The 23,360-nt window shown below is 47.2% G+C and overlaps 1 protein-coding gene across 2 annotated transcripts in view; it reads right to left on the bottom strand.

Annotated features, from left to right (window-relative positions):
* The window catches only part of LOC138566271 (baculoviral IAP repeat-containing protein 7-B-like), an 85,126-nt gene that overhangs the window by 5,741 nt on the left and 56,025 nt on the right, over window positions 1-23,360 (bottom strand). For both annotated transcript variants that reach the window (XM_069643366.1, XM_069643372.1), the window contains exon 5: window positions 6,774-6,830. In XM_069643366.1, the coding sequence (XP_069499467.1) occupies window positions 6,774-6,830 (57 nt within the window). The remainder of the gene's footprint in view (window positions 1-6,773; window positions 6,831-23,360) is intronic.

Raw genomic sequence — 23,360 nt, 5'->3', positions numbered from 1 at the left:
GCAAGGAGACCTTGTTTGAGCACCAGGGATAGGCCATAGCAGTAATCCAAACTAGTGTGTGTAAGAGTGGCACCTGCTCCATGTCAGGAAAAGGAGTTTGCATAAGGGAACATTTTCAGGTCATCAAGAATTGTGTTGGGGCCAACCTTCAACATCTGCCAGACACATGAGTTTCCAAATGATATGAAGAGCTATTCTTTCCCACCCAAGTGGTAGCAGGGTATTGTATTAAGGCCTTGACAAAGGGATGAGTTGTGTAGCCCGTTACCATGTGCAATTGGTATCAATGGACATAACTAAGGGGGGTCCAAGAGGATGCAAAAGATCCAGGTCATGTCAATCAAGTTAAGTGCATCCGTTACAGACCATAGGATACAAGGATGGCAGAATGGTCAGCTTTTGGGAATAGTCAACAGTTGTGCCTGCCATCTGTTCACTGGAGGTTCTGGAATTTAGTGTGCAATTTTAAGGTTCTACAAATTATGTCATTTGCTCCTGCTCTTGCTGTTCTGCTGGAAAAAGGCAGCCAGGACAAGGCAGATGCTCCGGTCCCTACGGGGCAGGCTGGACTGGTTTACGGTCCAGCAGGACTGGTCGTTGCAAGGGCGCCTGGCTATGCCGGACAACTACTGGAGCACATAGGGCAAAGCTAGCAAACGGCCAGTGCATAATATGAAGCATCGGTATCGCCCTGGGATGGGTCAGGAGCTGAGGTGCTACAGTACCATACTGAGTTCAGAAGAATATCCTTGAACCACCCCCAAATTATTTTGTGCTAGTGTTTAATTGCTCATTAAAGACAAAAGAGTGAAAAAGTGGTGAAGATCTTTCACCAATAAATCATTTACTGACTGTTCAAATTCTCCACTCTGGCATACAGTGGGACATGCTTCCACAAAGCTGCAGAGAAATACCAAATTACGATGCTGCATTGACAACTTGCCAGTTTCCTCTAAAAAAGTACCATGATCCATCTTATTGGCTTTGCAGATCAGTTAATACCTGCAAAAAGAGAACCAAGTTGTAGGTTACTAGGGTGCGTAGGCAAGAGGGATTCAGAATGCCCCATATATTGAATGCTGGGACTAACTCCAACTAACAGGGACGATTTCAAAGAGAAGGGAACTATACAAGGGTCAACTGAAAAACTGCAGAATCCAAGCTTAGATGCTGCTCCTCAGACCCTTCCAATGAGTAGAAGCATGGTGAGGTGTGAGGATGCGAGGCAGGGTTGCGAATCAGGTGCATAGAGCTTGTGAGAAGAAAAGTAGAAGTAATCAGAAAATCCCATCAAAGGCACCAGAAGAAACATTATGCTCGACAATTGCACAGGAGGGTAGCATCAATCCAGCTTGCCTTGGATGAGCCTGTGTAGGACCCAGGACAATTTCCCTGTTGGGTGGTTTTGATCATCAATGAGGAAAACTGTATTGTGCGCAGTGCGTCCCATGCAATGAGAGGCCAGAAGGAGGATGAAAGTAGTTGCATGGCCTCAGCAGGATGCACTCCACGAAAAGGCAAATTGTGCAGTGGGGGAGATTTCAGGGGGCGAGGCACATAACCCCGATGGTAATCAGTCCATGCACATGTTAGTCTGCCCACTGATTCAGATGAGTGACCAGCAGAACCTCAGGCATGCACCAATGAAACGCCTCACCCCACAGCACAACCAGATAACACGCTTGTCCTAAGCCATATTAGAGGAACACCGGAGCTCAAATGACTAGGTATAGAGCTTACCCTGCATTGCTTTCATTTGGCTGCTCATGGCCTGCAATTGGTGTGGTTTGTGGGATAGTAGAATTCTCCCAAACAAGCCTAGATTACCATTTCACTGTGTTAGCAGGTCCCTACTGGACCCCAGGCAGTCCATGCAAAGAGCCTTGCTCCGCCTCCTTACTCACACATGCATCACCCTCCCTCCTTTATTGCTCTGTTGCTGGACTCTCCTTCCTTCCCACACCCGGCAATGGTGTTTAGTGGGTCACGTGACCCAAACAGTCACAAAAGCAGCTTGCCGAGTGCAGCCGGCAAAGGAAAACACCAGTTTACCATGGGCCAAACCCTGCTTCAATGTCCCAAACTCTCGATCTGTTAAGCGAAACCACTCTGTGCCCTATTGATTGACTTTCCCTCTCCACCCCCCCACCCCCCGTTTTATTGGTGGCCCTAAATTAATGTTTGCCCCCCTTGTATGAACGGTTCGCTAGATTGTTGCCAGACTATTTTGCTCCTGGCACCCAAAGTCGGCCTTAACCAACACCCAGATGGTGAGAGTCACCCTTTCCTGAATGGTGCACACCTGCACTCCCACCCTCTTGTACGCTAGTCTACTGCTCCTTTAATAACAGATGGCTAAAATCAGTTATTTACACTACACCACACAGATTGAGATCTTGGCCTCTCATCTGGATACACAAATGTCACAGCCAAAAAACTTGCACAGGAAAAGTGCACTACCGATTTTATAGGGTTGTGTGCAGTGGCAGACACCATTAAACAAGAACACTTCTCAATCTGACCCATTTGGCATTTATTGCATTAGAATAGTCAAAGCCCTGATCAGGACCGTCGTGTCACCACCAAGGTGGCATGCAGAAGGGTCCCAGTTTCAACAGTTCACCATTCAGGGTGGTTCTGCATCTGGAAATGCTCTGGATGACATGAATGCAGGCCTGGCAAATTTGTAAAAAATCCCACTAGACCTGCAAGGTGAGCTCCTTCGTTTACATACTTGACCTAAGAGAAATGCACTTGCCCCATGGTGACGAGTGACAAAATATTTACCATTGTTTCCTGTAAAATGAGCATGTCTCCATAAGCACGCTTCAAATATGGAGCAATGCTGCCACCCAAAAGGCCAGTCCTGCACAGTGAACATTTTGCCAGTTACTGCAAACAAAGTTGGCTTGCAGTAAGTGTCAAGTAAACACTTCAAACATCTCCATACTCACCAGCAAGGTAGAGTAACAGGCAAAGGGTACTCTCCTTCATAAAATGTACTTGTCAAGCCGAGTGGGCTAGTAGATTGTGAGCCCTGCTTGAACAGTGCGTCTACATGTACCTGTCTCCTCACCCAAACAGAAACTGAACAAGGTGAAATACATACGATCCTCCCTCTTCCAGTGGGCAGAAAAATGTACTTCCAGGTATGAAGCAAAGAGGAGTAGGATGCACTAACCATGGCATCCAGCCAGAGTCATGCAAGACAAGCCAGGTGAGTCCCTGGGTTGTCAGTGGACAAGTCACTGACAGAATAACCAAATAAACATGGGGCAAAACCCCAAAGAAAGTTCCTGAGGGGGGAATATTACTGGGTGTCTCAGTCTTTTCAAAATTTAGAAATAAGCCTTTTTTTATGTTAGCACTTCATTGGACCATATACAGGATTTACTCTCCAGATACCCGTATCAAAATTACGACAATTCTTTAGACATTAAAAAAAAATCTCTAGTTACCTGAAAAACAGCAACTTTTGGAAAATGTTTAATGAAATGAGACCCTCGGATTAGTGGAACACCTACTTGCAGAACAGTTTGATGCAAGTGCTTCAAATACAAGAAGTCATCTAAATTACATCAACTGAAGAACCAGTTCTGTCCGCTAGAAACTCCCATCTAGGACAATCGTAGTGCTACACTAGCTAGTTTCCTGAAGATCTGTTCAAAGAAATCCTAATCTGTTAGAAGAAAGGACGCCATCTTAAAACAAAGGATGACATGAAGCATTGGCTTTGAGGTCAGCAAAGGAGACAGCGAGGACCAAAGCCGGCTTAGCTGAAGATCCGTTCTTCATGAATCGCCTACTCAACAGCAAAGTATTTTGGAGCTGGACATCTGAATGTACCAGCAGTAAAATTAAAGACAACATCCGACAAATATCCCCATGATGTTAGACTTTTGCAGACAAGATATTTGGATTTTACCGATATGGTTTGGATTTTGTATTGACCGGGTTTAGGTGGTCATTGCCAACCAAATATACAACAAAAAAAAGAAACTTGAGGGGGAAATATGATGTGAGCTGATTGTGCCACCGGACTATCCACAGCAGCACCAGCATAATTGAAGAGCGAAATACACGCAAATAAAATGGGCCTCAAATATCCTGTCATTGGAGCCACAAAACCAGGAGCAGCAGTCAGGTGAGAACACTGCTGGAGCATCTTGGGGTGTGATCAGTGGCAAAGAATAGGACTAAAATGAAGGGAAGTAGCTGCGAGTTGGGGGTGTGGGTGGGTCTTGCCTGTCTTGGACACACCATTCAGAAGAGGTAACGGGTGGAGGAGGGCAGCAAAATAAAAAATGTACGTGGAGCAGAGCAAAATTCAAGGGCTAGGGAAGCGTTCCCAGAGAAAGGAGACAAGGGCTGTGCTAAAAAGACAGCAAAGTTAAAGATCCAGAAGATGGCAGGAAAACTGAGCTAGACTCTGCGCGGGCCCTTGTTGCAATATTTCACTGATCCTCAGGAAAGTTATGCATTTCCTACAAGAGAAAGGGGAAAGTAGGGTTCCAGGCACAGGCAGATGCTACTAGTCAAGGATGAAAAGTGCAAGAATAACTAGTGAAAACATGGCGGAATGTGGACAGGCATAGAGCAATTTCAAGGAGCATATGGAGATGAATTTCAGGGATTGTGCCCATGGTTTACAAAAACCTTACACAAATATTAAACATGTATAAATATATTAAGGATGCATCATGGACATAAAATATACAAACATTTCATACTGCAGATGAACACATCAAAAAGGACTGCATGGGATCATGAAATTCCTCATACTTGTATTTTAAAATATTACATTTAGACTACCTAAAAAACTGCAATACTGTAAATGTCAGGGAAAAATTCCCACTACACAAACTTTTCCATAAATGATCATAAATAAAAATGTAGATGAATAAATTGACCAAAGTGCAAATAGTGTCAGAACATGCTAGGAGAGGCCATCCCCCCCCCCCCCCACTGTAGTTTTACAACTCGGACACAAAATTCCCCCGAGTGGAGATGCTTCAATAAGAAATCTCTCAGGTCCCAGGCTCCCCTGCCAGTCTTTGCACTTGCCTCCAGGCCTCTGCACTATGATCAGACTGTATCCCTACACATTATCCCCACCAAAAATATTGCCGTACATATGGTTGGTCTCGCCATAGCGATATTTTTGGGGGGATCATTTGTGGGAGCAGGGGTTGTGGAGGTGTCCCCTGCACATTTAAAAATAGTGCATGCAGGGATTGCGGGGGTGTCTCCTGCAGGCTCCAAGCGTCAATCTCGCCGCTAAAAATATGGCGATATTTATATATCGCCATATTTTTCCGGGGATATTAACACTGAACCGTTCAGACTACTGCACTTTCAACATATGCTACATGAGAGGTGTAACCTCTGCACTTAAACCAGGGCCCTGCTGGACTGGGGGCACTTAACCCCCCCCCCACATCTGTCTGTCCATTTGCATGACCTGAATTTACTAGGACTAGTCGTTAGGACTTCTCCGACCCAGGCCCCCCGGCCCCCCCTCCCCCCTGTCTCCAATCCCTAGTTTGGTTGTGCCTGTAACACTTCATGCACTAGGAGAAATGCCGTCAGGCCTAGTGTGCTACTTTTAGATCATTCGGAAACTTCTAGGTCTACGATGGACTACTGTATTCCCTTGCTCCTACCCACTGAACCACTTCACTTGCGCATAAGCGCTGTACAAACAAATAAAATCGTGTTAATTCTTGTGCTGCAGATGCCTAGGCCACAGAGTAGCACAGGCGTATTGTATGAAGGGATCAACTGGACGCAGTTGACTTCAACAGGGTTGACAGGGCATAGAGCACATTCACTTCCTCAGTACGTGAAGCTTGACTGTTGGAAGTGTTACAAATAAACAGGACCTGATCTGATTTACGTTGTCTCATTGAGAGAACATTTTTGATGAGTCAAATATGTTACTACCTTTTAACATCCAAAGTGACACCACCAGACATAAAAGGGTACGAAAAAGCCACTAACTTACAAGTTTAGAAAATCCAAGTTGGGGGCGGGCATTCTCCTCCCACCAAGAGGACCCCCTACCACCTCTGCCCCCAAAGCAGTTAATGAAGGCAACAAAGGGTGGATACATGCATACCACCCCCCCAAATATTAAAGAATGTTATGAATGCGTTTTATTTCGGAAGTATTTATGGGAAGAAAACCTGGTGAGGTTAAAGCTGAATGGAGACATTTCTCCCTACATAATACAAATAACTAGCATCAACCCTGCGAGGGTTGAAGACTTGAGGTAGAGTTAAACTTGCACCAACACACCTTTACTTGTGACAATCACATAGGAACCCCCTTCCAAAGAAGAAGGGATTTTTCATAACTGCAGAATGGATATTTTATACAAAAGCCACCAAATGGGTTTGTTACATTGTAATGACAGTAGGCAGTCGACTGCGGAAACCCCCAGCAGCTTAAATACCACTACCTCACCATCAACCCTTAAACAGTGCCTCTGGTTCTCAAAGTGAGTCAATGGTGCATGGTTGTGCATAGTAAAAGGTGAAAATAGGGTGGGGCGGGGAGGACAGGATGTCACAACGTTTCCCATAGTGAATGCACAAGTGTGAAGATGGCGAATGCATCTTTTTGCCAGCCAGAGACCGAGTACAGGACAATCCCAAGAGACTAAGTTGAGTAGTTCACCCATCCATGCCTACATAAACATGAGTTTTACCGGCCATGCAGCACATTTACAACATCCCACTATGTGAGTACACCCACCATCCCCAACACATCACCTGTATCCTTTGATGAGGCGGGTCTGGCTCCAGTCTCCTGGTTATGAGTCTCCAGCTCTGCAGAGAAAGTTTAGGAAAATCCAGTGAGGTCCACTGAAATCGGGTTTCAAAATCAAAGACAACTGTCTTCATAGAAGCATTCCACAAAGCCTGTCAAATGGGTGGGCAATATGGCAGGAGATTAAAAGCCTGAGGTAGCCTGACATAATAGGATTGTAGAAGTAGAGGGTAGGGTGTGGGGGCGTTTTCACAGCACATGGTTACCAGTTTTGCAAAGAAGCTTTTAATCAGCACAGCTGGGTACAGCAGACAGGTCGCCCCCGTAGAACAGATGTAAGGAAACATGGTGGGGTTCAGGAATGCTCATGACCTGAAACCACAACACAGCAGCTGGTGTATTGTTAATTTGCAAACTGCTCAATGAAACCATTTCAAGAGGAGGACCTTTGCAGAATATTCTATAATCGATGCAACACCCCCCTTCAATCCACCTCCCCTTGCCTAGTGTTTAAAGTGCGAAGAATCCTATCCCATTCCCCAGAACCTGGTCTGGGACCCTTTTCATGAGTCCAGGGGAAGGCAGCAGCTCTGATGCGAACCCTGGGAGTGGTGTACTGCGGGCGGACGACATTTGGGTATTTGGGTATGGGGGCACGGGGTGCACAAATCAGAGTAAGACTGAGGAACCCTTTTTAAACTTTCCACATAACCTTGGCCTGTTGAATATCCAAGGAAGGTAAAAAACCAAATTCCCTTAAATGGACTACATGTCGCAGAATCCTCAGGGATGGACGAAGGAGGGCTGAAGAGCCATGTAGAGTTAAAAGGACAGACAGGAAGACCCAACAGCCTTTGGCAGGGTCAAGCAATAGTACGAACGACATGCACCTGAGGCCAATGAACCCACCTGAGGCACATAAAAGGATGCAGTAGAAAGTAGCTGGAAGGTCGGCAGCAGAAGCAGAGCCTGAGGCTGACAGATCACTAGAAAGTGTGACCAATGAAGGAGGCGCTGGAGCAGAGGAAGAGCAGATTCCAACGGCAGGCTCCAAACTGGTCTGGTGCTCACAAACCACGTTTGGCTGTGGCTGCATTGGAAGAAACTGGCACTTTCCAGGTGCGTCTATTGCTGTGAATGAAGAGCTGAAGTTGTGCATTTACCCAAGGCCCGTAAAAGGAAGCAGAGGGAAGCTGGAGAAAATACTGCATTGTCACTGACGGATCCGAGACACCTGTATTGCAGAGGGGTGGGCATCCCAAGAGAGCCTGTAGCAGAAGCAAGAAAGTCAGGAAGTGGAAGCCGTCTGCTCAACTGTAGCCGGTTAGTGAAGCTCCATACTCCACAGAACTCCTGGTCGGTAACTGTAACCAGCTGAATTCTTAAGTTAAAGCAAGTGCAATTGTACAGAGTCATGGGAAGTTTCATCACATGCAGTTAAAGTGCTTGCACAAGAAGAACATCTTTCCCATTGCATAAAAATCATTACCGTAGAGGTTGCATGTCTCCTATCAAGAGGAGAACGTTAATGGTTCAAGAAGTAGCAGCCGACTTTGCTAAAGTGTTACAAGAATATTTCACACCAAAGAAAGGCTGTGTACAAGACAGCGTTTCCCCATCCACATTAAAGCAGAACACTGCCTGAATAAAAGGGAACACACATTCATAAGTTGAAGTTTGTCAAAGAGATCACATGAAATTAGTTTCTGTAGTTGAGCTCGTGGACCACGTCCTACTCTAAAACCTTTCCTTTCTAGGATCTTCCTTTTCTCACCCAAGGCATTCCGTTACGAACGATAGTGATCACACCTCCAGAGTCTACATTGACAACCACTCCGCAAACCCCATCCCTGCTCCTCTTGAGATCCCACACGGCTCATGCCTTTGCCGAACCCTCTACAAAACCTACACCAAACCCCTCGACACACTATACCTTGGGTATCACCTACACAATGTGGACGACACGCAAATTCTCATCCCCTTTCCGGCAACTACACCAATGATTCCAACCATTAACAGTCTTCCGCACCACCCGGTCCTGGATGGCTACACAACCTTTGCCTCAATGACTAGAAGACCGTTTCATTGTAGGTTCACCTCTCGCCTAAAAACAGTCAATCCTGCCTACGCCTCCATCAGGCAGGTCTACTATTTCTGCCCTTAAACACAAAAACCCTGGGGGTCTACCTTGATGCGGAACCAACCATGAAGAGGCCGGTCAATGCTTTTACATCCTCTACCTACCATACTGCAAACCTCTCATTGAGTAGATATCTTGAGCCCCAAAGATCTCCTCACCATCTAGAGCCATCATCCTGAGCAAACGATTACTGCAATGCTCTATTCAAGGGCACATCTACGACCAATCTTGTGAAGTTAGAGCTGCTGTGTGCGGCACCAAGAGGTCCATTGGCTACCAGTAAAACCAGACTGACTTCAAAACCTTGACAATAGCACATTGCTGTATATACAACGTAGCCCCTATATACCTTAACCACTATATCACAAAGAACCAGTACTGCCGCCCTCTGCTCTTCCAACCAACTTACGCTAGTCAACCCACGCTATAAACTGTACAGAGCGGGGGAGGAGTTTGAGCACCACAGCCCCCACTCCCTACCTCCACACTTATGAAATGTGCCATCCTAGAAACTGGTGAAAAGGTTTATTCAACAAGTATGATTAACAGTTTAAGTATAGTCCATCTAGTGAGCTGGAGCTTACACCGTGCTGCAGGAGCAGCACCACCTCCACCTTGCTCTCACTGCAGGCTAGGCTGGCGGAGCACCACCCTGCAGCTGCACTATTATTCTGTGCCCATCCCGTGCATCGAGTGCACATGAATATAAATTCAGCCTTTTCCTGCAAATTATTGGACTGAAATATCGCCATCCACGCTCCTTATGGAGCAAGCTGCCACAAGAAGGAAAAGCACTTCATTTGGGACCGCCGCCATTGGAATCCACGAGGAGTCTATCTCGTCAAAGATGGCCGTCGCCATCATCCACCCGGGAATCCTGCCTCTTGCAGGCTTGCAGCCCGCCCCATCAGCTGATTGGGCCACCGAGGCTTGAATAGCCTATCGTGAATCGCCGGAAGGCGAAGCCGGCTCGAGCAACTAAGGCACGAGAAGGAAGGCACTTCGCCTGTCCCAGCCTGTCCAGCTCTTCCAGTCGCCCTCGCCCACAAACTCTGCCCGACAACACTCATAGCTTTCACTCCTTTGCCGTGTACCAACCCTTGTCATCTGCGTGATTTTACCACTTTGCATGCGGTCCTGAAGTGCGGCCAAATCGCATCGGTGCCCTCAAGAGCAGCCGAGGTCCTGCGCACCCTCCTTCAACTGGTAAGAACGGCTGTTGTTGCATGAGCAAAGCATGTGCCCCCTCACTACCAGACGCATCATTCGTTGTTGACACTGCTAGAATATCCCTGCATTCGCTGCTTCCGGATGTTGATATCAGCAACTTCAGAAAATTAGCATCATTTGACACCAAGTGGCTCCTCCCACCATACCCACCACTGTCCAACCACTTAGGCTTTTTACCCCCATTAACTAACCAGATCCAATAGTCCATACTGGGCACTGCTAGGCCGCTGAGACACTGCCCTCAATACATCAGACAATCAGACATAGTCTGCTTTAACTGTGTTGCGCCTTTTGGTCGATATCGGACCTCTTTAATTGTGTGTGCCTAGGATCATTAATAGACCACCTAAGTGCGCTGGGCCCTTTGGACGCTATCTGACCACTTTAACTTTGTTGTGCCTTATGATCGCCACTATTGTGCTGTGCCCATGGTCGCCATCAGAGCACTTTAACTGTATTGGGCCTTATGGTCGCCATCTGACCTCATTGCTGTATTGTGCCTTATGGTCGCCATCAGACCTCATTGCTGTATTGTGCCTTATGGTCGCCATCAGACCACCTTAACTGTATTGTGCCTTATGGTCGCCTTCGGACCACTATAATTGTGTTGTGCCTTATGGTCGATATCTGACCACTTTAATTGTCTTGTACCTAAGGTCACTAATGGACCACTTTTAACTGCGTTGTGCCTTATGCTCGCTATAGTCCACATTGTTTATGCTGATTTGAGCCTGCACCCCTGGTCACTATAAACCTCACTGATCTGAGCTGGTCACCAACAGTCAACATTGATTGTGCTGTGGCTCTTAGCTACTTGCCAGCTACTTCCCGAACCACCATCTGAACTATGCCACCCTGGCTAGCTCTCATGTTCCCTTTCTGTATCATGCCCGACTGCACACCCTGCAGCAGAAATGGCTTTGTCCCATTCAATAATGGTTTAGCAAAGCTTGCCTGCCCTAGACACCACCCCATTCCCTGCCCCACTTCCTTCCTACCCTCCCTCCTTTCTCACTCAGTGGACCATAGCACTAAAGCTAGTGCCACCTCAGGTTACACTCCACCTAACCGTACCACCGATGATCACGCAGACAACATCAACGATCCCTCGCCACTATGCTCACCTAGTGTCCTATCCCCAAGCCAACAGAGCAAACCTTGTCCCACCACAGTCAGGAATCTAAGACTTGCAACCAGATGTCACCATTGGTCCTACCACCGGAACACAGTCATTAGGTTCAACCCTATCAACTCTACCCAGACCATAGATGTCCCATCAGAGGCAGAAGCCCCACCAGCCAACATTCCCAAGCCCCTAGCTAATCTCAAAGGGGCGCTCATTAACGCCCGCTCGGTCCCTGCTCATGCGCTAGACATCGCTGACTTAATTGTGACTGAAAACCTGGACTTTCTGGCTATCACGGGAACCTGGTTACATGCAGCGTCTGGCCCCGCCCTATCCCTTGCCATACCAGATAACTACTCTATCATTAGATGCGATAGGGACAACAATCAAACCAAAGGAGGTGGTTTAGCATTTATATTTAAGAGCCCTCTCAATATAAGAGTTGCTAACAATCACCAGCTGCCATCTGCTGAACTACTCTCAATTAAACTCCCAATCTCACCCAATCATACCGCCCTTGTGTACCTCATCTATCGGCCACCTGGTCCCATGTCCACATTCATAGAAGACATCTCTTCCATCCTAGCCTCTAGTACCAAGCCTATATCCCAAATTATCCTACTTGGAGACCTTAACCTAGGATATCTGGACACAAACGACACTAAAGCTTGTGACCTTGCCAACGTTATATCCGACTTTGGCCTAACCCAGCATGTCAATGTACCCACCCATATCAAAGGCCGCACATTAGATTGGGTCTCAGACATGAATTGCGCACTAAACATAACCTCAGTGCTACCATGTGCATGGTCTGACCATCACAAAAATAACATTCTCCCTCAATTCTTGCCCACCTGTGCACAAACCTTATACTGTGCCACCCACACTTACTCGCAACAAGAAGGATATTACAACTGAGAAACTACTCCCACTCATCCTCCCACTATTAAACTCTGTCTCCACAACCTGTGCGGACCCTACCGTCCTTGTGGACACCTACAATCGTGCTATGTTAAAAGCACTGGACACCATTGCACCTCTTAAACAGCGCAAAGAAAAACCACGCAACCACCTCAACTCCTGGTTCACCCCACACCTACGTGACCTTAGGAAAGACAAGCGTAAAGCCGAGACCCTCTGGAGAAATTCACCCACACCAGCAAATAAAATCAACCTTCTAACCATCACCCTCTCGTATAAAGAAGCCATACTAGCAGCAAAAAAAGAAGTTTACAATAACAGAATCATGCAAGCTCATTCCAATACCAAGGAACTCTTTAAAATTCTCAAGGAATTAGAGTCCCCAGTTGCTCCCCTTGACACTTGCACCCCGGACACCGAATGGTGCGCCAACATTCAAAAAGCTTTACTCAACAAAATCACCACTCTCCAAACCAAAATCAACACAAAAAAAACAACTATCTCCTTGACTCAGTAGGTAACTCCCAACCCGCCAATCTCTCCTCCCACAATCACCACCTCAAACCTTTCAGTTTCTCTCCCCCAACCATTAAGGAAGTGGAAATTATCATCAAGAAGTTAAAGCCATCTAATTGTCAAGGCGATGCCTGCCCAGCTCCTATCGTACAGGAAGCAGCGCTTGAGCTCGCCCCCTTTATCACCACCCTTATCAATTCCTCCTTTAAATCTGGCATAGTAGCAGATAACCTCAAGGATGCTTGGGTAATCCCCCTAATCAAAAAACCTAACCTAGACCCCAACATCCCTACCAACTATAGGCCCATCACCACGGTCCCATACCTTCTAAAAATCTTGGACCGGGCGGCATACATCCAAATTCAAAGCTATCTTGACAAGAACAACCTACTAGGACTTAGGCAATCCGGTTTCCGGCCGAGACACAGCACAGAGACCGCTCTAATAGACCTAAAAACACAAATTGAGGGCCTGAAAGACAAGGGCAAACAAGCGCTCCTACTCCTCCTAGATTTATCAGCCGCTTTTGATCTGGTAGATCACCAAATCCTTTGCCAGCATCTTAAAACGGCTGCCCATTTCTCTGATGCAGCTACCTCCTGGATCAGTTCATTCCTTGCAAACGGATCCATGAGAGTCTTCTCATCTCTTGCTGCAGCTGACCCAGCACATGTTCCTTGCGGTGTCCCACAAGGCTCATGCGTATCACCCACGCTCTATAACGTCTTTACGAAACCACTCTTTGATATTCTTGACCATCTGGGTGTCACCTATACAAATTATGCGGATGACGCCCAGATACTCATCCCTATCACGGGTGACTACGCAACTGACGTCAAAGCTCTCAATGCAGTTTACACCGTCATCCAGGCGTGGATGGCCCACCACGGTCTCTGCCTCAACGACGAGAAGACTGAGCTACTCATCTTAGGCTCCCAATCTAAACTTGCAAAACTTGACAGCAAATATGACGCATTCAACATTGATGGCAACATTATTAAGGTCTCCACCGTTACTAAAACACTTGGAATCTACTTAGACTCCACCCTCTCGCTCACCAGACAAACTAACTCAGTAGCTTCAGCATCGGCTTACACGTGCAAACTAATCACTGCCTGCCGTCCTTTCCTAACTCTGGACAACTGCCTTATCCTTGCCAGAACCCTTATTTTATCCAAAATTGATTACTGTAATGCCCTGTACCTCGGAACTAATCAAAGAAACATCGACAAACTTCAGGTAACCCAGAATAACGTCATTAGGGCTGCTCTCAACATTCCTAGGCGCACCCACATCTCATCCACGAGACGGAACTTGCGATGGCTCTCTATCCCACAGCGTATTGCCTTCAAAACTCTTATCTTAAGTTACAAAGCACAGAACAACGCAACACCAGCCTACTTGTCAGAGCGCTTTACACAACACACAGCCCACAGACCACTAAGAGCTGCGCAAGCACATTAACTCATTATTCCCAGCTTTAAACTACAGACTGCCAGAGGCTCAAGCTTCCCGGTATTGGCAGCTAAGCTCTGGAACTCACTACCCAATGACCTCAGGAACGTCCCCTCCCTCCAATCCTTCAAACATAGAACAAAACAATGGCTCTATGAGCAAGACGAAGAGTTGACCACCATGTGGTAATCATCCATTGCATGCTCTACAACCCCACCCACTGTTGTATTTATTGTGACGACTTTCTATGTATGCTTATTTACTATGCAATTTGTAATCTGTCTTTCTGTAAACTTATGTAACCCTTCTAAACATGCGCCCTGATGCCTTTGGGCAGGCTGCGCAATATAAATAAATACAAATATGAACTTTCTCCTACTTACCCGACTACTTGACCTGTTACTCTGCTACTATTCTGTACAAACGCTGTGGGACTGGGCATTACAAAAATGTTTACAAATAAATAAACCTGACTTGTGTAATATTCAGAGCAAAGACTATTTGTAGAAACTGCTGAAATCACAAGAACAAGCATTACCCAAGCCAGTAGACCAATCCTTTGTTGACGCTGTTCTAAATGCAGAGTCCTCTGATAAGGGGTTATCTAAGGCTGGGAGTGTGGCAATACAGCTTTGGGGTAGCTACTAGAAACCAGAAGATTACATAAATCTGGGGAAGGGAGCTAGGTGCTTGTTAAACAATCTGAAGCCGAGACTGATTTTTGTGGTAGCTTTAAGACCGACAGAAGAGGCCGCCCTTACTTTTGGTACAGGAAACTAGCCTACCTGTAGAGGTTGAAGAGTCTTGTCTAAGTTGCCCAATATATTTTCAAAGTATCAAGTTTGAGCAGCAGAACTGTGGTCTAGAATTGTCCTAACATTTTTATTTGAATATAGTTCAGTAATAGACTGAGGCAAAGGAGCCTGCATTCACAGTCATTTGCAAAAGGGAGTTCCCATGGAGAGAGCAACCCCCTTTGAAGAAGCATCCTCACAAATTGTATTGAAGACACTGTAGGAGTAAAAAAAGTAAAGCAGAGGTGGTATTTTTATTTTGAACACTATCCAGTCTATCCTGGAAGGAGGTTATCCAGGATTACTGTTGGGAAGGAGAACAGGTCCTCCACCCCCACCCCCCACCTCCCCACCCTCCAGACTTTTCAGAATGAGAAACTGTAAACTGCACATCGAGGGAGCTGGAAGGTGGTGTGTACACAGGAGTGCATTACTGCATAGTCCATGCATAATGAGCCATTTAGAAGAGGGGAATGCAAATGCCATCTTAGTTATTGGCAGCCATTTCGGAACATAGGCCCAAGCGCAGCAAAAGCACCAACATGTGTCAGTATTAGGCTGCATTGCAAGCAGACCAATCCCCACCACGAGTGAGCTTTGGCAAGTTACAAGTCTGCCATTGAGGCTGTAGGCCTTTGCGCTCTGGAAATGTGCTCTGCAAGGCCTCCAGAAGGGAGCAGAGTGCCTCTTGGTAGTTACCATCACATGATCCAGATGGCTCCACAGCCTCAACACCCCTCCCCTGCGGTGCAACCCTTATGTTTGGATCCCAAAACCCCCCCACATACTATGGTGTCAGCCAGGCACAGACCACCCATAAAGCCGTTAGCCTTTCTTTCTGATCTTTGTGATTGATCGAGGGTCTATCTTGCCTTCACAATAGTGTCTTGTGATTTGTTCTGCGAAGTGCCAGGGAGGGATGAAATTATAGCTCAAATCGAGGGTGGAGGGCCTTGGGAGGCTGCCGACGCATCTGAGTGAGTTGTATGTAAGTTGGTATGACCTTGGCCCACTGCCTGGGCCCATCTCCATGTCTGCCAGGTGCACCATCAGTGATAGAGTAGAAAAGGAACTAATGGCTTGTTAGGCCCCGTTCTATCACAAGTGATAGAACTAGCAGCAACCACATGACAGACCAGGCGGCTGAGGCCAAAGGCCTAGTATCCCCTATGGAGCACACCACCCATGTATAGGGTCGCCACAGCCAGCCTCGGTTTCCACCGTAGGTAATGAAATGGATGATGCCAGGCATCACAGCCCCAATTTGCCAGAACGTTCGACAGCAGCAAGGTTCTTTGCTGAAGCACCCATTTTGTAAAAATAAATACTAGTTATCCCTGCAAGCAGTGTCTTGAGCCTTGTATTTTTTCTGGCGAGTGTGCAGGGGCTTGCCTTCATTTGGTGACCCAGACGTGATGACGGTGGCAGAAAGAGCCATGCCCACCAGCAGCAATCAGTCTCGGTGGTGGGCAGGAGGCGTTAGAATTGCAGTCTGCGCTTTGAAGCGGGCGCAGCTCCGGGGAGAGTGCAGGCCATTGTTGAGACCCTGTGACTGAGGAGTTTGGGTGACCATGCACATGTTAGTATGCCCTAGCAAGTGATAAGTAGGGGAGCAGTGTACATGTATGAAAAATGGGGATTGTGCAAATGGTGGAAGGGCAGATAATGTGTTTACACATTAAGAGGAACAAGTAAGAGATGATGGTATCATTAGTTTTGTGAACACAGGTAAACGTAGGAGGTCTGCATAATTAGTGTGCTCTGATACAGTAGTATTTGTTTTAGTGTATTGCAAATTTTTATTTTTGAAGAGTGGAGGCCAAAAGTGGGTCATTGCTGGTATGATATTTTAAGTATATTGGGCGAGAGTAGTGTGGTTTTGGATGGGTGTGAAAGGGAGGGAATTTCGACTGGGGCAACGGGGGATGCGGGGGGACGTATGCAAACACCACTGTCAGCGAGGTATTGAATGTAAACACAAAATGTCTCTACTTTTCCTAAAGCACAACACCAAGGCCACATTCAGGTGCTGTCCCCGGTACAAGTGCACCCACCAGCACAGGCTTTCAAATTTATGGTCGGATCTTTATATATTCCCCAATTCCATTTACGATGCAAGCTGCACTTATTTGTAGAATTATGAATGGATATATCTAGGATCACAAAAAGGGCGAGTATCGACGCCTACCATGGGCTTGGCTTGCATGCTATAGAAGATGTGCACCACCCGGAATTGTCCAATAGTTGGTGTAGACACCAGAGCACTGTGTGGAGAGAAAAGTGAATGAGAGTTATGCCTGTTGGTAATGCATGTGTCAAGGGCCCCCAAAGTTTGCGCTGCAGGAAGTACCCATTCTAGAGGCTAAATGCCCGATAGATCTAGTGCTCTGTAGGATACAAGGCACTTTCCAGCACATACATAGACTTGAAATATCGGATCCAGATCAACTACAGTTTAACAATACTAAAAGTATCCAGCAGAGGCCACATTTGGTGGTACAAGGACTAAAATGTGGCAAACAAGTGACAAAAACGAGTTTTATTGCGGGAGGCTTGATCGAGTTTGGAGACAAGGTCCTGGCCCGAGTGAACACAGCATGTGCACCATTCTGGACCGATACCGCAAAAATGACGTGGCTAGAATAAATGGAGAAACCTGCTGAAGTGCACACAGAAACTACAATGACAGGACATTTTAGCTAGGGGCCAATGAATCTTAATAAGACTTCAGCAGTGCCTTTGACATCTGGGATGAGCAGTGATGGGTTAATACTGGGTGCGCCTTCAGCAAGCGTACTTGCACCTCCAACCATCATGGAGGGGCGACTGTTCGCTAGCTACCTTGCACTCTTTGCCGCTTGCATTGACCAAAGAACACCTCCGAAGGGAGGGGGGGGGGGCAGCATCAATGGCAGTTCCCACTTCAGAAGGTGCAACTAGAAACCCATTGCAGGCCCCAGAGTTCCACATCCTTCCCTGAGAAGGAAAGGCAAGACAAGTTGCGGAGGAAGAAAATCTCAAACTATCCCACAACTCATCCGAACTTCTCAAATACCCAATGAATAAGGACTGTTTAGCAGCACACTTTGCATCACCATCAATGCCTGGGGGTCCAAGCAGCTGCTAACGCCAAATGGTTAGATTGCATGCTGTGAACTGATACAGCTAGCAACCGACACGGAACAAGGGTTAAACACCATAAAAGTAGTTGCGGGCCTAGCGATTGATGCAGAAATGCTACATTCTTGACTCCACAGCGATGGAAGGAGGCGTGTGCAAAAAGATTGAAGACTCCTGTTGCACATTTGTGTCTCAATGATGCAGAGAAAGCTCCCTCACAAACAGGAGCTGTACACACCCTGGGAGCGTGCATGAAAGTAGCTGGAATAAAAAGTGTGGACTGGTTTCAAGGTGTTTTGTCGTGGGCCCCCTCCTGAAGGGGCAATAGGGAAGATGTTGGTACCAGTGTTCGTGCTGGGTCATCTTTTGCACCTGCTGTGCCAAAGCAGTGCCTAATGGCGCTAAGCATTTGGGTAGGATATATGATATGGCATTTATTATGCACCTATACACAAGTGTTTCAAGGCGCAACAAGGCAAGGGAGGGGGAACAAAGGGAAGACAAAGAACACTAGGTTACTAGGCCAGGTGACATGACGATCGTGCAAGTGCAGTGGAGGGGGAGTGGGAGGGAAAACTGGGGGGTAAGGCGGTGGGGGCAGTGCAATACATAGGATCAACAGTAAAAAATAAAATAGGTAAAAGTGCAGCCAGATTGTGGCAAGTGGATGGGTAAGGGCAGACATCCAGTGTCAAGAGCTGGAGGCGGCTGTGGGGTTACAGAAACAGCTCTCCCCCACCCCCAAAGTGCAGGTGTTGCCCAGGAGGCAGTGCATATGTGCAACTGGTGGGGGAGGGCAGCCAGGTGACCAGTGCAGTATCCGTCAGGAGTTCAGCAGGGGAGAGGCGAGAAAGCAGAAGCAAAGATGAAGGTCTTGAGGTGCTTCCGGAACCGGAGACGGTTCTCAAGTCTCAGGGAGGCTGTTCAAGAGGGAGGCCCCAGCCGAAGAAAGACCAACCACCAACTCGTTGCATGGAGAAGCGACTGACCCTGAGGGAGTTGAGGCAGATGAGCGAAGAGCTCGAGAAGGAAGATATTTAGGAAGAGAGTTGAAGGTATTGGAGCCCCAGGCCCCAAAAGGCCTTGTGGGCAATGCAGAGGTTTTGAACTTAATCCTCAAAGCCACTTGGAGCCAGTGCAGAGATTTCATTCCTAGAGCTACACAATCCCTGGGCTTGAGGCAAAGGACAAGTCCCACAGTCCTGTTCTGGATGAGTTGCAGAGATTAGAAGCAGGCAGATTTAGAAAAGGGCTGTTGTAGTACAGCCTAGAGAGAACCAGGGGTCAGGAGATGGTGAGCCTCTGGGGGAAGGAGAGGAAAGGAAGAATACCTGAGGAGGTGCAGCTGGTAGTGCAGACTTCTTACAGATGAGAGGAGAGAAGGAGAGAGTGGAGTCGAAGAGGACCCCAAGGTTTTTAGCCTCACTGGTGGGAGGAGGAAGAGGGCCAAGAGAGGCCGGCCAGAGAGCGACAGGAAAGGAGGGAGCAGGTACGCCGATGAGGACAATCTCCGTCTTACTGGCATTACGACTGAGATCATTGGCGGCAATCCACCCCTGGATGGCGGACAGTCGGATGAGAGAAGAGGTGGCGGAGGGGAACTTGAAAATGAGCAGAGTCATCCACATAGCACTGAAAGTTGGGGCACAGCGTGGCAATGCGTTGGGCAAGAAGTGCCAGGTATTGGCTGAACAGCCAGGGAGAGAGGTTAAACTCCTGGGGACTACCACAGGTAGAGGAGAGAAGGGGGGGGGGGAAGGACCCAAGTTGGAGCTGGGAGGGTTGATCGGAGAGGAAAGAGGCCATCCAAGCCAGGGCCTGATCAGCGATACCCAGGTTATCACAGATGGCTGAGCAGGATGGCATGGTTGACCATGTCAGGCAGAAGAGAGATCCAGTAAGATGAGGACAGAGGGGGTATTAGTTTAGTTTATTTTTTATTATTTGTATAGCGCCGCCTGGACCTGGGGCATCCAGGCGCTTGAATGGATTACAACATAATACAGTACAGCATGGTCCGTAGGTGGACACCACAGAAAGTTTAGAGCATTATCAAGCAGTTACAGGTAATGTGCAAGGTATTGCAAAAAAGGCAGAATTTACACGGGTTGCAAGCAGTAGGTGCGATAATAGGGTAGAGATGGGCGTTCTAGGCTTCTTTGGTCAGTAACCAGGTTTTGGCACTGTCTGAATCTATGAAAGGACGATTCAGATCCAAGATTGAGTGGTAGTGCGTTCCAGAGTTTAGTGGCTGCTTTTTGGAGTTTGTATCTGGGGATATTTAAGCAGTGTGTTTGAGCTGATCTGGTTGGACGAGATGGGGTGTGGTGAGTGAAGTTGTCGGATAAGTATCTGGGCGCTTGGTTAGATAGGCATTTGTGAGTGAGAGGGTTTTATATTCAATTCTCTGCGGTATAAATAGCCATTGGCATGAGAGTCTGACGTCGGAGATGTGATTATGTTTGGGTATGTTCAGGGCTGCTCGAAGGGCGTTATTTTGGATAACTTGCAGCTTATTAATATTTTTCTGGCTGGTGCCCAGGTATAGAGCGTTACAATAATCATCTTTGGAAAGGTCTAGCACTCTAGCCAAGGTGGTGCAGTTGGAGGGTGAGAGGTAAGGTCTGCTGGCATTGATGAGCTTACAAGTGTAAGCAGTGGCGGATGAGATGGCGTTGATGTGTCTTGTCAGTGTGAGGGAGGAGTCGAGGTAAATCCCTAGGGCTTTGACGCTGTTGGAGACAGATGTTATTGCCGTCGATAGTGAATGACTGGTAGAGTTTGTCAAGTTTGTTGAGTCTGGGTTGGGAGCCTAGGAGAAGCTCAGTCTCGTCATCGTTGAGGTACAGGCCGTGCTTGGCCATCGATTCTTGGATAATGGAGTAAATGTGGAGTGCTGTGTCAGTCTGGAGTAGTCGCCTGTTAATGGGATCAGTATTCGAGTCATCTGCATAATTCGTGTAGATGACACCCAAGCGGTCCAGTATGTCGAAGAGGGGTTTTGTAAACACATTGTATAGTGTAGGGGAGATGCAGGAGCCCTGAGGGACGCCACATGCGACTGGGGCTGGTTTGGCAGAGGCTGTAGGTGCAAAGACCCTCATGGATCTGTTCAGGAAGGACTGGATCCACGCGTTGGCATTGTCTGAAAATTTGGCTGCAGAGGATAGATGTTTGCAGAGGATGTGGTTGACCAGGTCGAAGGCGGCCGATAAGTCGAGGAGAAGGAGTGCAAGTTTGCCATTGCCTTTGATGTTGTCCATTTGTGTCTTGAGGTCAATCAGTGCAGTCTCGGTGCCGTGTTTAGGGCGGAAGCCTGATTGTCTAAGTCCTAGTAAGTTGTTTTTCTCAAGGTGGTTCTGTATCTGAAGGTAGGCAGCTCTGTCAAGGATTTTTAGGGGGAAGGGTACAGTCGTGATAGGTCTATAATTGGTAGGGACACTTGGGTCTAGGGTGGGCTTCAACTCTCTTCCTAAATATCTTCCTTCTCGAGTAAGGGAAGAACCCAAGAGTCCTTAAGGTTGTTAGGCACTATGTTGGATGTGAAAGATGAGTTAATGAGGGATGTGATAAAAGGAGCAAGATGTTTGGCTGCGTCTTTGAGGACTGGGGCCGGGCAGATGTTACATTGGCATTTGGAGGGTTTCAGCGAGTTGATTTCTTCAACCTCTTTAGTAGTTATGGTGGAAAATTCAAATAGGTTATTGTCATCCCTTTGTGGGGTGTGATTGGGGGGGTGGTGTTATCAGCAAAGGTGAGACTTTTAGACTCGATTTTGGCTTGTAACATGGCAATTTTGCCTAGGAGAGCTTCTTGTATTTTCGTACACCAAGAGATGTCTTTGTTACATGTATCTGGAATGGGTGAGGGGGATTCAAGGTCTCTCAGGATGTTGAAGAGCTCTTTGGTGTCGGATTTGGCGTTGCAGATTCTTTCATTATACATGTTCTTTAGTCTGGATGATTGTTTCCATGCTAATCCAGCTTGTCTTTTGGTTTTGCGGAGCGTCTTTAAATCAGGGGTGAACCAAGAATGAGATGTGCGCGTGGTTTGGCTTTCCATAGCTTAAGTGGTGCTACAGTGTTTATGGCCTTAAGGATAGTTGTATTGTAGAGCTCTACTAGTTCAGTGGGGTTAGTAGTGGTGGGTGAAAAGTGATAGGTTGGAGTAGAGGGAGGAGTTTCTCTGCTGTGATGTTTTTGTTATTTCTTGTGAGTGTGCCTGGAGCATTAGGTGGAGGCACAGGTGTTTGAGTGCCTTTGTTGATGGTGAAAGTGATGAGGTGGTGGTCGGTCCAGGCGCATGGTGTGTTGGAGAGGATGGTGGCATTGCAATTAAGATCAGCTATCCAATCAAGGATGCGACCTCTGTTGTGTGTGGGTTGCGAGATGTGGTGGTTGAGTCCGAATTCTGAGATGGTGTTTGCTTTGTAATCTTTCTCGTCGTTTAGACCTAGATTAAAGTCGCCTAGGATGAGTAGACGCGAGTTGGGTTTGATATTGTTAGAGTGTAAGAGCTATGTCTTCATTGAAGGATAGTATGGGGCCTGGCGGTCTGTAAATGAGGTGGGTGGTGATTGTGCTTGTGTGGGTTGTGCATAGTTTGATGGCGAGTAATTCTGCGGATGGGAGGGATTGGTTTTGTACGTGCCTTATGTTGAGGGAGCTTTTTGCGATAATGGCTACTCTTCCGCCTTTGGCCGTTTGTCTGTCTACGCGGTAGATAGTATAGTCACTGGGTTTAGCTAGCGCTAGTGCAGGGCCGGAGGCTAGGTGGAGCCAGGTCTCGGTAATAGCTATGAAATCAAGTTCATTGAGGGGGATGATGTCGGCTATATCTAAGGCATGGGCGACTAAGGAGCTCGCGTTGAGTGCACCTTTGATTGTTTCGGTGGTATGGCATGGTTTTTTGATGAGGGTGCGAGGGGAGGAGGCTTTCAGGCAGGGAGTGATCTGGTCAGTAGGTGGTATAGTGTGTGAGATGAATGGCAGGTTTGGGTTTAGTGCTGTTTTGTTTATTGCCCTTCAAATTTCTGGACAAAAAAAAAAACTTGTTAGGATATAGTGTCTGTTTACCCGTGGTCAGAATATCCAAAGCAAAGTCGATGAAGGTGTGGTCTGACCAAGGGCATAATGAAATATCTGGGGTGATAATCTTTAAATTAAGGGAGGCTACCCAGTCCAATATGGCCCTTAGAGTGTGTAGGCTTGTGTATATGTTGTACAAAACCCATAGCCTTCATGAATCTAGCAAGTTCCTTGGCTGCTAGATCTTTAGGGTCACCTTT

The sequence above is a fragment of the Ambystoma mexicanum genome, chromosome 1p, assembly GCF_040938575.1.
Source record: "Ambystoma mexicanum isolate Mex_15411 chromosome 1p, UKY_AmexF1_1, whole genome shotgun sequence".
Taxonomy (NCBI): Eukaryota; Metazoa; Chordata; class Amphibia; order Caudata; family Ambystomatidae; genus Ambystoma; species Ambystoma mexicanum.
The sequence above is the reverse complement of the archived record's forward strand: the minus strand, read 5'-3'. Positions and strand labels throughout refer to the sequence as shown.